This window comes from Leuciscus leuciscus (genome assembly GCF_965113295.1).
Source record: "Leuciscus leuciscus genome assembly, chromosome: 4".
NCBI classification, from domain to species: Eukaryota; Metazoa; Chordata; class Actinopteri; order Cypriniformes; family Leuciscidae; genus Leuciscus; species Leuciscus leuciscus.
This window is the reverse complement of record NC_138728.1, coordinates 37,533,771-37,548,112: the sequence shown is the minus strand read 5'-3', so window position 1 is coordinate 37,548,112 and position 14,342 is coordinate 37,533,771. Positions and strand designations below refer to the sequence as shown.

Here is a 14,342-nt window from a genome sequence, read left to right as displayed (position 1 = left end):
TGGACACTTGCTGACAATTCAATTTTTCCAAATAAAATCAATAAATCAGCCACAACACAAAAATTAAGATATAGCCAATGCATAAAAGATGCAAATGGTTTGTGTACGTTTATATGGAGTTCACCCTCATAGATAATTAGCACGCGTGACTAGATCTTCTTCGCGCGATCGTTGCCCTGTCAACGAGTCTCGAGAGCAGCTGATCCTTGATGAGCGAACTGTCAGTCAGTGTCTTTGTTAGTTCAGGATGGATGTAGCAGCCCTTCAACTTGGAATAAACAGGCTTGGGAGTGTTTCCATACGGGTGTACTTTAATTCAGACGAGTGTGCATAGCACCAGCACCGTGAAAACTTAAAAGGAAAATAACAAAGGCAATTTAGCCAGATACAAAATAATCCTTTGACAAATGCACTTTAGCAAGCTAGAATCACATGGATAACAGCATAGCAGGCAACAGCCACCATGAAATGAATCTCATTACCATTTACATGAACGTATGAAATGAATTCATATGAAATAGTACATTACAACGAACCACATACCTCGCTCCGCATATCAAAGGGTGCTAGAGAGTGGTGATCCAGGGAAGGCTGCCGCCATTAACTTAACTTAGACGTTGGAGAGATAGCTAGCAACTTCATAAATTAATCTCAAATTATTACTGCCAAAACAAATCAAGCACAGAGTGGTATAACACTTCAAAGAACACTTTAGTTGAAGGTTACAGTAATATTTTCCAATCTCTGACTCTAAACATGCATCGTCTTGTAACGTGCCTTCTCGTGCCTTCTTGTGTTTTTATTGAACGAGTGTGAGCGTGAGCGTGGAGATTAGTCCCCCATGCAGATAGCATGATGTCAAAATAAAAGTCACATGAAATAAAAGTATGAAACAGGATAATCATAATAAAACACTGCTGGTGGTCATCTACAATGGACATAAAATACGTTTTGGTAGATTTTTTCACAGACAACACCGTTCATATGTGAACTTTCACAAATAAAACACAAAAATATGTCAAAACTACACCCCGAGGCCATTCACAAGTGGAACAAAGAAGAGGAAGCATATGTTTACTGGAAGAAAACTTCGTCAGGCGAGCTGCAGCGTTGGCCTTGTCGAGTCATCCAGTTTAGTGGTGAGTAGGCTATAACGTCTAATGTCCTCATATCTTTGGTTATTTAATTTAGAGAGCTGTACAAATACTTTTATTTATCTTTTATTCAAACACAGTTGAGAAAATAGGGGGAAACGCTGCTTACGTACTGATTAGTAGCGCACGTGCAGGTGCGCAATTAAGGCACGAGCACAGAGCCTCGCGAGGACTGATCAACACAGAACTACATTCACTGTCATGTTTTAGTAATACAATTACTAGAAGTAAACTGACCATTTATGGGATCCATTTTATTGCGTTGTAAAGATATTAATTTCAATATGGTGATAAAGTGAGACCGATTAATCGTAGGCTATCATTAAAATCTCACTCCAACCAGTTAACGTTACAATCCTTTGTGAATAGACAAATGTATTATACTATCATTGAAGCTCAACAATTAAAATACAAGTAAAAACTTGTGAAAAAAATAAAATAAAATTATAACAGTGGAATAAACAAAACTGCACTGAATGTGTCTTTCTTTGTTTGTTTTTATGAGAGTGTCAGCCCCTAATTGACTTGAGAAAAAAATTTGAAAATGGCTGTGACTTTGACAGTATACCCCTCTTTGCAACAGAGGAAGCGTTAGGAAAGGGTAGAAGAGAGAAAGTAAAAAGGTCCTCAACAGATGTTGGCAAGACTTCATTTATGGACCTGGTAAATGGATAAAATCTCATTCACATTCTACCTCAAAATGTCAACCTGATTTTAGATAGTATTTAAATGAGATCAAGAAATCCAGTTACATGTAGGCCTAAAGTCCTGTATATTTCATACATGTACTAAATGCACTGTAGACAAGCATTTATGTTTAATAGTTTTAATTTTTCTGGGATACTTTTTTATTGCGTGATTTCTATTTTCAGGAAAATGCACCGGTAACAAAAAAAAAAAAAAAGGCCCAAAAACATCATTCAACAGAAGATTATGGCTGCGGTGAAACAAAGCTGCACTCAAATAAAGGTGAGCAGGAAGCTACTTTATTTTATCTTTTATAAACTATAACTTTACAGCTAGAATACATAATAACGGATATTGTACTTCAGGAACCAAGACCTGCTGTGGGAGTGCTGAAGGATTCAAGTGTACCAAGTCCTTTGTTTCCTCAGCCATGTAAGAGGTCAGACATGGCTGAAGAGATCAAAGAGTTAAAAAAATGAAATTAAAGAGCATAAAGAAGATTTAAAATATGAGCGGCGCTTCAGAATAAAAGCAGAGAGAGAGCTGAGGGAGTGGAAAGGTAATGAAATCTAGCTATAGCACAGCAATTGTTCTCAATTTTCAGTTCTCAACTTGTGAACTATCTTCTTTAGTATATATTATACCATGTTCTTTTTGAATACTCGATTCTGATTGGCTGGAAGGTGTGCATTAAACAATGAATGCACAGGTTACAAGTCAGTTGAATCACTGTTCTAAATTAATGTGCTGCTTTTATTGTAGGACACACACACAGACACACACACAGGCAGTCACTCGCAAACAGAGATCTTGCAGCGCCCTCACACGCAGAAATATTACATTTCTAATGTAACTGTTTAATATCAAAAGTAACTGAAAAGTAACCTGGTCTGTCCTGTCTGTCAGCGCGTTGTCAGTCTCCTCTCTGCTCCATGATGTATTTTTCTTTGCGTGAGAACATGGAGTGGCATGAGAGCAGCGTAGCTTGTTGGGCATAGCGACAGTAACTAAGGGGGGCGGGTCTTTGCGAACGGTCAATTAAAGTGACAGCTTCATTAGAAAAACGCTGTGCCTGATGAAAAGGAACACTCCTCTTTTTTTTGGAAATAGGCTAATTTTCCAACTCCCCATTTATCCTGACCACGACTGTATTTATCAATTCATATTCATATTTTTCCCAATTATTTTATTTTGATTTTAGCTTAGAATTTTGAATGAAAGACCAAGAGGATAAATGGTGCCAATAGATGTGGAGGGCACTGTAAAGGTTTTGTGGATTGTGAACATGATTGTGTCGCTCTGCTTTTTTCCAGAAATGCATGCTGTTGTGCAGGAGCTAAAAGGCACAGTAGGAGAAATAAAGATAATGTGCATTTCAAAGCAGAAGCCTGACACTCTGCAGACCTCATCTTCTCAGAACATCGGTTCTCAAATTCAAGAACCATGCTCTGCTCAAGGAAGTGAGCAGGTAAGTAGGTCCCAATTATACAGTTATTGTATTGTATTCCATTTTCTGTCAGAATTTTCAATTCTGGCTAGAAGGTGTGTTAAAATCTACCTCTTTTACATAACACAACTTGTGGTTGCTGATGTTGTTTTTAACTCTGTACCGGGCAAACCAAAAGTATTTGCATTTTGCTCTGTAGCTTTATAATTTATTCTAAAAGGCATTTCTGAGCCATTTTGTTTTAGATTGTAGTCTGTCACTGTGGTGGTCAACTTTTCTTTTTTTTTTCTTTTTTTTTTTCAGAAAAGAAAACAATCTGTTCTCTGCTGTTCCCCACTAGGTAGTCGATTACATCAATTTGGGAGAGGGGGTGCGGATCAAGAGAAGCCCGTTTGATAGGATCAACAACACCCAAGATTTTAACAATTTTACCAGCGAGCTTTTCCTTGTAACCTTTGGGCGAGAAACTCTTGCCACTCACTCTCTAAATGGAAGAAAGGCACCCAATGCAGAGACCAGCAAGGAGGCACTTCCAGCTCACACAGTGTCCGTCTTAATAGGTAACTCCTCATGTATTTCTACAGACTAGCTCTGCTGTGAAAGATAATTTGGGATTTTTATCAGTTGCTTTATTATTTTTTATTTGTCAAACAATTTAGTTTGTTTCAGTCCATGTATATAATTAGTTGTTTATAGTTTGTGTGATTAGGGGAAGTGACTCAATTAGGGTCAACCGATCTAATTTTCAAGTATTTTCGAATTGTTATATTAATAGCTTTCAGAATTAGGTGAGTATTAAATCAAGATTTATCTCCCATTTAAATAGCATGTGATCTTTTGTCATCAAATGATAATTAAAAGACTTATTTAATTGCAAATTTAAAAACTCTGGAGTGGAATTAAAACACCTTTTATACTCACATGTTCTTACAATTATATTTTAAATATCAAAAAGATAAATCATATCAGTTAGCATATGATTTAAGTTTTAGTTCTTCTCCAGTGACTGCTGGATATTATCCCAGATAACTTAAGAAAAACATATTTACCTTGCCTAATAAAAAGTAAAGTTTCAACAACAGAAATCATGATTTTCCATGATTTTTACAAGTGGGATTTGCTCTATATGTGAGCTTAATGAGACCACTTCCCATGTGTTTTTCATTGTATTAATGCAATAGATTTGGGTAACAATTCCTATGAAGCCTGTACTTATAATGCAGCATTATAAGGATATTCTTAATGCATTATAATACACGCATAATGCATTTTAAACAAGCTTATAACATGTTGTATCATCTTATAAAAAATCATAACAACAGTAAAAATACATTATAATGCAAATTTAATTTTGTGGTCATAACGTTTAAGAGTGCATAGTGAAGCATTTATAATGCATTATATAAACATATAAACAAATAAACATATAAACAACCTTATAATATAAGTGTTATATCTTCTCATGGATAATTGTAACAATAGTAATAATACTTACTTATTTGTGGTAATAACTATTAAGAGTAAGACGGTTTATAACAATTTTATTCACTTATGTAATAATGGATTATACGTATATCCCATAGTTTCATATATTTTGCTTACCCGAGACTCATATCTTGACATTGTTGACATTGAAGATCTGCACAGTATCATTTTACATCTTATGAGTCTCTTTTACTGCTTAAAGTAAAGGGACAATAACAAAGTCTTCTTTTAAACATCTAAAGCACTTAACAATGTGCTCATGATATTTATAAGTGGTCTTTGTCTGCTTTAACAAAAGTGAAGTTTTCTTTTAAACAGCCATACGATATCATGTGGTTATAAGACATTTGCTTTTTACATTTTTATTGCAATACATAGAAAATAAAACATGTTCCATATGCGCAATCAACAAAACAATATTGTATTGTTTTAAATGTAGAAGTTTCCAGTGAGTTAAAGGGATAGTTCACCCAAAAAGAAAAATTAAATCATCATATATTTACCCTCATGTCGTTCCAAACCTAAACCAAAGTTTAAAAACAAAAAAACAACAACAACAACAAAAAGCACAATTGTAAACCAATACAGGTTTAGTCACAACAACATGAGAGTGAATGAATTATGACATTTTTTAATTTTTGGGTGAACTATCCCTTTAAACTCACTGGAAACTCTTTTACATTTAAAAATACAATATTGTATCTTAAGTCAACAAGATACAGTATAACTCTTGGGAAAGCAAAATATATGAAACTATGGGATATATAATCCATTATTACATAAGTGAATAAAATTATAAATCATCATACTCTTAATACTTATAACCACAAATAAGTATTATTACTATTGTTACGATTATCAATGAGACGATATAACACATTATAAGGTTGTTTATAAGGCATTATGCATGCATTATAATACAATAAAAATACCCTTGTAATGCATTATAAATACAGACTTCATAAAAAAGTCTTATGCTATGTCTTCATAGTGTGTAATGCAATAAAACACATGACAAACAACCAATTTCAGATGTAACAACCAATCTGCAAATATAATGCATTTTAACTTTAGTAACAATTATTTCTGAAAAGATACAATGCAATATAATGTGCATTATGAACACCTTTATTATGTATTATACATAAATGCTTTAAGAAGTAAAGTGTTACCTTAACTTATTTTACTTGCAGTGTTCATAGCCATTAATGCTGACCAATATGCCATTACAAATGAATTAGGAACAGTATGAATACTTACCCCAAACATTTGGTGACACCACAATGCAAGATTCAGTTTAAGATCCTCTGGCTGAAGTTGTACTTGTTTCAGAAACCTCATTGCATATATATGTGTTCAATGTGCCATGACTAAAGCCTTTTGAAAAGGAAGGACACTTTGCTAGCATTCACTAGTACACTGAGAACTCAGAAAAAATCAGGCTAGCCACTGCATTGACCTGAAGATAAAATGATGCCTCCACTGAAGTGAATTCCATGCAGATGTACATCAGACGTGAAAGACAAAACTTCTTTGTGTTGGTATTTTTTCTGAAGTGCGGTCTCCTGAAGCACTTCTAATGTACATGTTCTTAACGTTTTCACATTCTGCACAGACAAGGGTACTGAAAAGAGACTTGGACCATTGAGAAAATGGGCCATCATTAGCTGATGGTTAGTTGCAGAGGTGAGTGGAATGTTTTTGAAATTGTGGACGTCACTCACCACACCTTTGAAATAGCTATCCTTGGCCTCAAATCTGATTGTCCAGAGCTCGACTAACGGCCCAAAGCAGCAAATCAAGTGCGGATAGTGCTCCACATGGTGCTTTGGTCACAATTTCAGGTTTGGGAACGTGTCTTTGAGTAGTTGTCGGTGTTCTAAAATGTTTTGTTGTAAAAAGCATAGGGTTGCTTCTGAGAACTGGCCTGACATTACCAACTCCACTCTCTCTCAAGTCCGTCAACATTTCCCAAGCAGGCTCAGAATTGGTTACAAGGTTAGCAATCATTAACGGTAATAAGCCTAGCAATGGGCAATTCTCATGGCCATTCCCACCAAGGTTTTTTTTTTTTTTTTTTTTTTTTTTTTATGGACTGGGAAATTACTTGGGGTCTGTTCATTCTGTCTGAGTGCTTGTATGGAAAGGATTTAAGCTTACTATATCCCTGTGTTGTAGACTGTAACTGAAACTTGAGAGTTTTTCTGAATCTTTTTTTCTTTTCTTTTTCAGACTATATCCAAAAGAAATTCAGTGTGTCTTCATCTGATGTAAAGGCAGTCATAAGAACCAAGCTTAACAATGAGGACAAGCTATTCAAAAAACGAAACCTTCCTGAGTAATGGAAATAGACTATAAAGTGTTTATTTGCAAATGATTAATTTATTCATTTATTTCCTAACTCTCAGCCGGTTATTTAAAGTTTAAATTAAAATAAAAAACACATGTATTGTTACATTGCAGTTTCACTGTTGTTTTGTACATAAATTCATATATGTGTGAAAATAAAACATAATTTTCTGGATAATCCGGTTGTATCTGTACAGCATTTTATTAGTACTTGTACTTTAGTTGTATTCTGTATTTTAGTCATACTTCAGCTGTATTGCATCTGTATCGCAGTATTATTTTACTAGTACTTTAGATGTATTGGAGCAGTAATACTGCATTTGTACTCCAGTAAAACTACAGACATCTTTTTTTTTACAGTAATACTGCAATATTGCAGTTTTTCGTGTCCAAAAAACTGCATTTTTCTACATGTAACAAAAACTGTAGTATTACTTGTAAAAAACTGCAGTAATTTTTTGTAAGGGTCTTGTGAAGAAATAATCAGTATGGGTTTCCTGACCTTATTTCAGTGACAGTGTTGTTGTTTTTTTGTTGTTTTTTCACAAACCATGCATAAACATAATTTTCTCAAAACTGCAAACTTTTAGATACATGGTGCTCACATATTATTGTAGTAGAGTTTATGCTGAATACAGTGTAATCAGACTTTAGCCATGGAAATATTACAAGTAACAGAAATAAGCACAAATGTCAGAGCATGTCAGAACACCTCCAGGGCCCAGAAAACACCTCAGACCCCAGAGGGTTAATAATCACCAACCACTCACCTCGTATACAGTTGAGGGAAAGAACGTACTCGGTTACTAACGTAACCTCGGTTCTCTCTAGAAGAGGTCTCTCGTACTGCGTAAGATATCTTACGCTAGGGGAAAATCCTTTTTCCGCGAGATATTGAAGCCAAAAATTATCCTTAATTTTGTAATAATGCAAAACGCGTTGCGGCAGCATGCAGACATAGGCGAGGCAGCTCGCGCGCCTATTGGCTGCTCTGCGGCAACTGCACCAGCCTATCGAGCGAGGCCTGGCGTGACGCCAGACCCAATCAGGGCACTTCGCGCCCGCTGCGTCACGTCCCGCCGAAATGGGCGTGGTCTAGGCCTATAAATACCGCTCGCAGGCAGCTATTATCTGGTTTTTCATCATCGAAGCAACCAGAGCGTGTGCATGCACGGCAAGATACGCAGTACTCGTTCCCTCTTCTAGAGAGAACCGAGGTACGTTAGTAACCGAGTACGTTCTCTTACGAGAGGTCTCTCGTACTGCGTAAGATATCTTACGCTAGGGGACCCAATGCAAAACGCCGTGCATGCTGAGATCTGACACCAAAGACCCAAGGGCGAAAGCCCGGGGTACATATAGTGCACAATCACTCAGGGAACTCACAGGGAGTCCGGGAAGAGGGAGGGGCGAAGCCGCACTCTTCCACATATGGCAGCGTCGCTGAGACGCGAATTTCATACAGACAGGGCGGGGTACGGCCTGAACTGATGGGGGAATGTGGGTCTTACACAGTCTGCCCAGGCACATCTCGTGCTGCTACTTTTTACTGTCGAACATTGAGCTGTGCTCAGTAGACGCAGCATTCTGAGCTGATAGCATCAGGTCAGATAATACTGGTAAACTTAGACCGACAGCAGCCTGGCCTGCAGGGCGGGAACCTCTAGGTTATAAAACCTTATAAATGTAGACGGGGAGGCCCAGCCTGCCGCCATACAAATATCTTGCAAGGCAATCCCACTTGACCAGGCCCACGAAGAGGCCATGCCTCTCGTGGAGTGCGCTCTGACACCCAACGGGCACTGCATGCCCTTGGAGGCGTATGCCAGCGCTATAGCATCAACTATCCATCTGGATAGGCTCTGTTTCGACGCGGCTAGTCCCTTAGAACGCCCGCTAAATGAAACAAAGAGCTGCTCCGTCTGTCTGAAAACAGACGAGCGAGACACATAAGCTCGTAATGCCCTGACTGGGCAAAGGAGGCTCGCGTCTCTTTCCTCATCAGGGACCGGTAGGGCTGACAGGGAGATAACCTGCGCCCCTAAACGGTGTGTTGAGGGATTTTGGAACATAACCGTGCTTAGGTTTGAGTATAACTTTTGAGTCATTAGGCCCAAACTCCATGCACGCCGCACTCACAGAGAGCGCGTGTAGATCCCCTATGCGCTTCACTGAAGCTAGAGCCAGCAAAAACACCGTCTTGAAAGACAGGTGTTTCAAATCAATTGACTGTAAAGGCTCAAATGGCGCACCTTTCATGGCTTCCAGAACCGTAGAAAGGTCCCATACGGGGACTGAGGGAGGTCTGGGAGGATTCAGTCTCTTAGCCCCTCTAAGGAAGCGGATGACTAAATCGTTCCTTCCTATTGACTGACCAAGCGTTGTTCCTGAGAACGCTGCTATAGCCGCCACATAAACTTTGAGCGTGGAGGGGGCCCTGCCCTCATCCAACAGCTCTTGTAGGAAGGAAAACACCTCCGTCACACCACAGTCTGTGGGTGACACACCACGGGCTGTGCACCAGCCCGAAAACACTGACCATTTCGAGGAGTAGAGCCGTCTCGTAGACGGAGCTCTAGCCTGCGTGATCGTGTTTAATACTCCTTTAGGGAGTCCAACATGTACCCGTTGATGGCCCAGACATGAAGGGACCATAGTTCCGGGTGAGGATGCCAGATCGAGCCGTGGGCCTGTGAGAGGAGGTCTCTCCTCACTGGTACTGGCCACGGGGCAGTACTTGCTAACTACATCACGACTGGGAACCAAGGTTGGTTTTTCCAGAACGGTGCCACCAGCAATACTGAGCATCCTTCTTCCCTGATCCGTTCTATCACCTGAGGCAGGAGAGAGACGGGGGGAAAAGCATAGAGCGGGCGGCGGGGCCACACATGGGCCAGCGCGTTCCTGCTCTTGGAGAAAAATTCCGGACAGTGAGCGTTTTCTTGAGACGCAAACAGGTCTACTTCCGCTCTGCCGAATTTCTTCCACAGCAGTTGGACTGTCTGTGGGTCATTTCGAGGCAGTTTATGTGCAGGAGCTTTTCCCGTTCCGACCACTGGCCGAAGAACGGTCTGCCCTCGAGCAGCGCTCCCCATCCCGAGGTGGACGCGTCCGTGGACACCACTCTCACCCTCGAGGAAGTCCCCAGGCTTACACCTGATTGGTACCAGTCGTTCGCTCTCCAAGGTATCAGAGTTGTGACGCACTTCTGATTGACCCTGAGGCGAAGCGAACCGGATGCCCACGCTCTGCGTGGGACTCGCGCTTTCAGCCAAAACTGCAGCGGGCGCATGCGGAGCAGGCCCAGCTGGAGCACTGATGATGCTGAGGCCATGAGACCTAGCATCTTCTGAAATTTCTTGACCGGGACAGACGCGCCGCAGCGAAACGAGTTCGCTGTGCGTTGAATGTCTACCGCGCGCTGTGGTGATAGTCGCGCTATCATGGACAGCGAGTCCAATTCTGTGCCCAGGAAAGATATCTTCTGACTGGGTGACAGAGAGCTCTTCGCCCAATTGACACTGAGACCCAAATCCTCGAGGTGATCGAGTAAAATTGTCGTGTGTTCTATGAGCACTGCGCGAGATTGCGCTAGAATCAGCCAATCGTCCAAATAGTTCAGTACTCGCATGCCTCTCATTCTGAGGGGTGCGAGCGCCACATCCATGCACTTCGTAAATGTACGGGGTGCCAGGGACAAACCGAACGGCAGGACTGTGTACTGATATGCCTGGCCCCCGAAGGCGAATCTCAAATATCGCCTGTGACGTGACGCTATTTGTATTTGAAAAATACGCGTCTTTCAGATCTATTGACACAAACCAATCTCCTTGGCGAATCTGCACAAGGATTTGTCTGGTCGTGAGCATCCTGAACTGTCGCTTCACAAGCACTTTGTTCAGTTGCCTTAGATCTAGTATGGGTCTGAGACCCCGTCTTTTTTCGGTACCAGGAAGTATCTGCTGTATAGCCCTCCTTCGCTCTGAACTTGAGAGAGAGGCTCTATGGCCCCTTTGCTCAATAGTTTCGCCACTTCGGCTCGAAGTAAATGTGCTACTTCTGTTTTTACCGTGGTCTCGACGCGCGCCACATAGCGGCGAGGGCGTCGGCGAAACTGTAGCGAATAGCCTCTTTTTATAATGTTCAGCACCCACTTCGAAACCCCGGGCAGCTTTGCCCATGCGTCCGCATGAATAGCTAGGGGTTGAATACGAAGCGCGCTCCGCTCGCTCAGCGATGGGGAGGCTTCGGAGTGCTGTAACACAAGCGTCGCGCTCGTGACATTTGAGGCATGGGGCGCGCTGATAACAGCGGGCAGATTGCCCGCGCTCGACTCCTCTGCGGTGGTCAACCGCGAGGGGGAGGGCTGGGCGGTTCCCGTAGGAACTGTCATGTCTATGTGTGGATGTGGGCGCGGGACAGCGGGCACATTTACCACACTGAAAGCATCGTTCGCTTGAGTGAAGCGAATGCACGTTGGTTTCGTTTTTACAGAAACCGTGAGACATGCATAACGTGGTGTTAGTGGGCACATTCACCATGTTTGAAGCGCAATCGATCTGAGTCGATTCATGTGCGCGAGCCCTGTGTGACGGGCTGTGCTTGTGTGTAGAGATGGGCACTGGGCAGTGGGCATTCTTTCTACACATAAAGCACCATCGGCCGTGGCCGGGACACCAGAAAAATTCACACTTATGGGATTTATCTGGGTAGCCGTAAAAACGGCGTTTGTGTGCAGGCAAGCGGGTGACCGAACCGACTTGTTTACTGCAGGATACACTGGAACAGTCACATTTACTGGAACTGAACGAGCGAGAAGTTGCCATAGAAACAGAGAGCGTCAACATGCTGGCGTTTATTGCAGGCCTGCGTGCATTACAACAGGCTTGTTCACTGCAATATTGACGCCTGAATTCCAGAGGGGAATGGGAAATGTATAGGAAAAAGGAGGTTGGTCCGTCCGCAGCGGGACCAGAAAAACTCCCTTTTTTTTTTTTTTTCTTACGCCAGTGACACACGGAACACCATAGAAACGGTGTTTGGGTGCAGGCGAGCGGGTTGTACAACGCGCTCGTTGGCTGCAAAATACACATCTGCAGTCGCCTTTTCAGGGAACTGACAGAGCGAGCATTGACGGCATAATTTTATCTGCCGGTAGACCCGGGGATCGAACGCGGGTCTCTCGCGTGCAAAAACCTGAGAGTCTGCCACTGGGCCACAGGGGGAGACACATTGTAACTCAGTTAGCGCGAGTATTATAAGAGAGCGTCAACGTGCTGGCGTTTGTTTGCAGGTATGCGTGTATTACAACAGGCTTGCTCACTGCAATACTGACATTTCCAGTCGCCCGAACTTCAGAGGGGAATGAGAAATGTACGAGAAAGAGGAGGTCGGTCCGTCCGCGGGGGGACCAGAAAACGCTCTTTTCTCCTTTCGCCAGTGACGCACGGAAACCATAGAAACGGTGTTTGGGTGCAGGCGAGCGGGTTGTGCAACGCGCTCGTTGGCTGCAAAATGCACATCTGCAGTCGCTTTTCAGGGAACTGACAGAGCGAAGCATTGGCGGCATAATTTTAACTGCCGCTAGACCGGGATTCGAACTCCGGTCTCTCGTGAGGAAAACCAATGATTCCGCCACTGAGCCACAGGGGGGGAACACAAAGGTTTTCGGATGCACGAGCATATAAGAGCGTCACATGCTTTCTTCGGCGTATGCTTGCAGGCGCGCTTGTATTAAAACAGGCTCGCCTGCTGCAATATTGATATTTCCAGTCGCATGATCAGGGAACTGGGAAATGTATGAGAAATTGAAGGTCAGTCCATCCTCGGAGGGACTAAAAACACACCTTTCTCCTTTCGCCGGTGAGTGACGCATGAATGGGGCGCAGAAGGCAGGGTAGCTTTCTTATAACGTAAAGAAAAACTAACCCCGACCGTCCGCTTCCAGCCTCCCTTGTGAGCGGCGCAGTTTGCGCGGCTTGAACAGAGGAAGAGAGAAAGCTAGCCCCGTGACCGCCCGCTCCTGACATCCTCTGTGAGCGGCGCGGTGTGCGCGGCTCGAACAGAGGGAGAACAGGTATCGTCCCCCAAGCAGGCAAGGCAAGCGGGCGAACCGGCAAGCTTTGCGGGTTGGGGGGGGGGGGGCGGAGGAGCAGTCTCGGAGAAGGATGCCAGGTGAGTCCTCAGAGTCACCATAGGCAGTAACTAACTCGCAGTGAGGGCAGTCGCCGTCAGCGAGTGCGAGAGCTGCGTGATCAGGAAAAGGGGCGTCTTGAAAAAGACGCCCAGCTCTTTTAGTGCAATGGGAGTGTGTGTCGCGGCGGCGAGCACACACACATACATAAACACAGTAGCAGAGAAAGGATATAACGCCGGATAGCGCAGCAGGAAGGCAAGGAAGGCGGCGCGGCCAGCGACTTCAGTGACTCGTCCCGCTGAAGGTGCTCTCTTTCAGACGGCGCGGCTTCTTATCCAGCTCCAGCGATGCGTGTGCTTCGCTTGAAGGATGAAAAATCAGATAATAGCTGCCTGCGAGCGGTATTTATAGGCCTAGACCACGCCCATTTCGGCGGGACGTGACGCAGCGGGCGCGAAGTGCCCTGATTGGGTCTGGCGTCACGCCAGGCCTCGCTCGATAGGCTGCTGCAGTTGCCGCAGAGCAGCCAATAGGCGCGCGAGCTGCCTCGCCTATGTCTGCATGCTGCCGCAACGCGTTTTGCATTATTACAAAATTAAGGATAATTTTTGGCTTCAATATCTCGCGGAAAAAGGATTTTCCCCTAGCGTAAGATATCTTACGCAGTACGAGAGACCTCTCGTAAGAGAACATGATTGCACTTAAGAGGTTTCTTCTCCATTAATTGTTCTTCACATAGCTGCACTGCCTCCATTAAAATTGGGTCATTGTATTCTTATTTGAACTTTTACGTGATGGGATTATTTGTTATGGGTTAAAGGGATAGTTCCCTAAAATGTAAATTGTTCTAAATTGACATTCTAAATCTGTATGACTTACTAATGCAGAAGACACAAGCATGTGTTTTCACAAATAAAACTTATTTAATAAATAACAAGTACTCAGTGTTTATTGTGAAGTATATGATGCTAAGCAAATTATGAAACTTTTCATCTTTGAACTATCCTTTTAAATCATATAACATGTTGGCACATATTTTTAAGCTTTGCCCTCTACTTGAGGTACTCTAATGTTTTAATAATTT

The 14,342-nt window shown here is 42.6% G+C and overlaps 1 protein-coding gene across 3 annotated transcripts; it reads left to right on the top strand.

Annotated features, from left to right (window-relative positions):
* Positions 1-363: 363 nt before the first annotated feature.
* LOC309497445 (uncharacterized protein) lies at positions 364-7,911 on the top strand. Of its 3 annotated transcripts, none has more exons than XM_082167736.1 (4): positions 364-2,123; positions 2,207-3,309; positions 3,629-3,848; positions 7,006-7,911. In XM_082167736.1, the coding sequence occupies exons 2-4, from the start codon at positions 3,076-3,078 to the stop codon at positions 7,113-7,115; spliced, it is 564 nt and encodes a 187-aa protein (XP_082023862.1). In that variant the 5' UTR covers positions 364-2,123; positions 2,207-3,075; the 3' UTR covers positions 7,116-7,911. The 3 variants fall into 3 exon arrangements, with proteins under 3 accessions (XP_082023862.1, XP_082023861.1, XP_082023860.1); XM_082167735.1 differs by having other exon boundaries at positions 364-2,757; positions 2,807-3,309; XM_082167734.1 differs by having other exon boundaries at positions 364-3,309.
* The last annotated feature ends 6,431 nt before the right edge of the window (positions 7,912-14,342 follow it).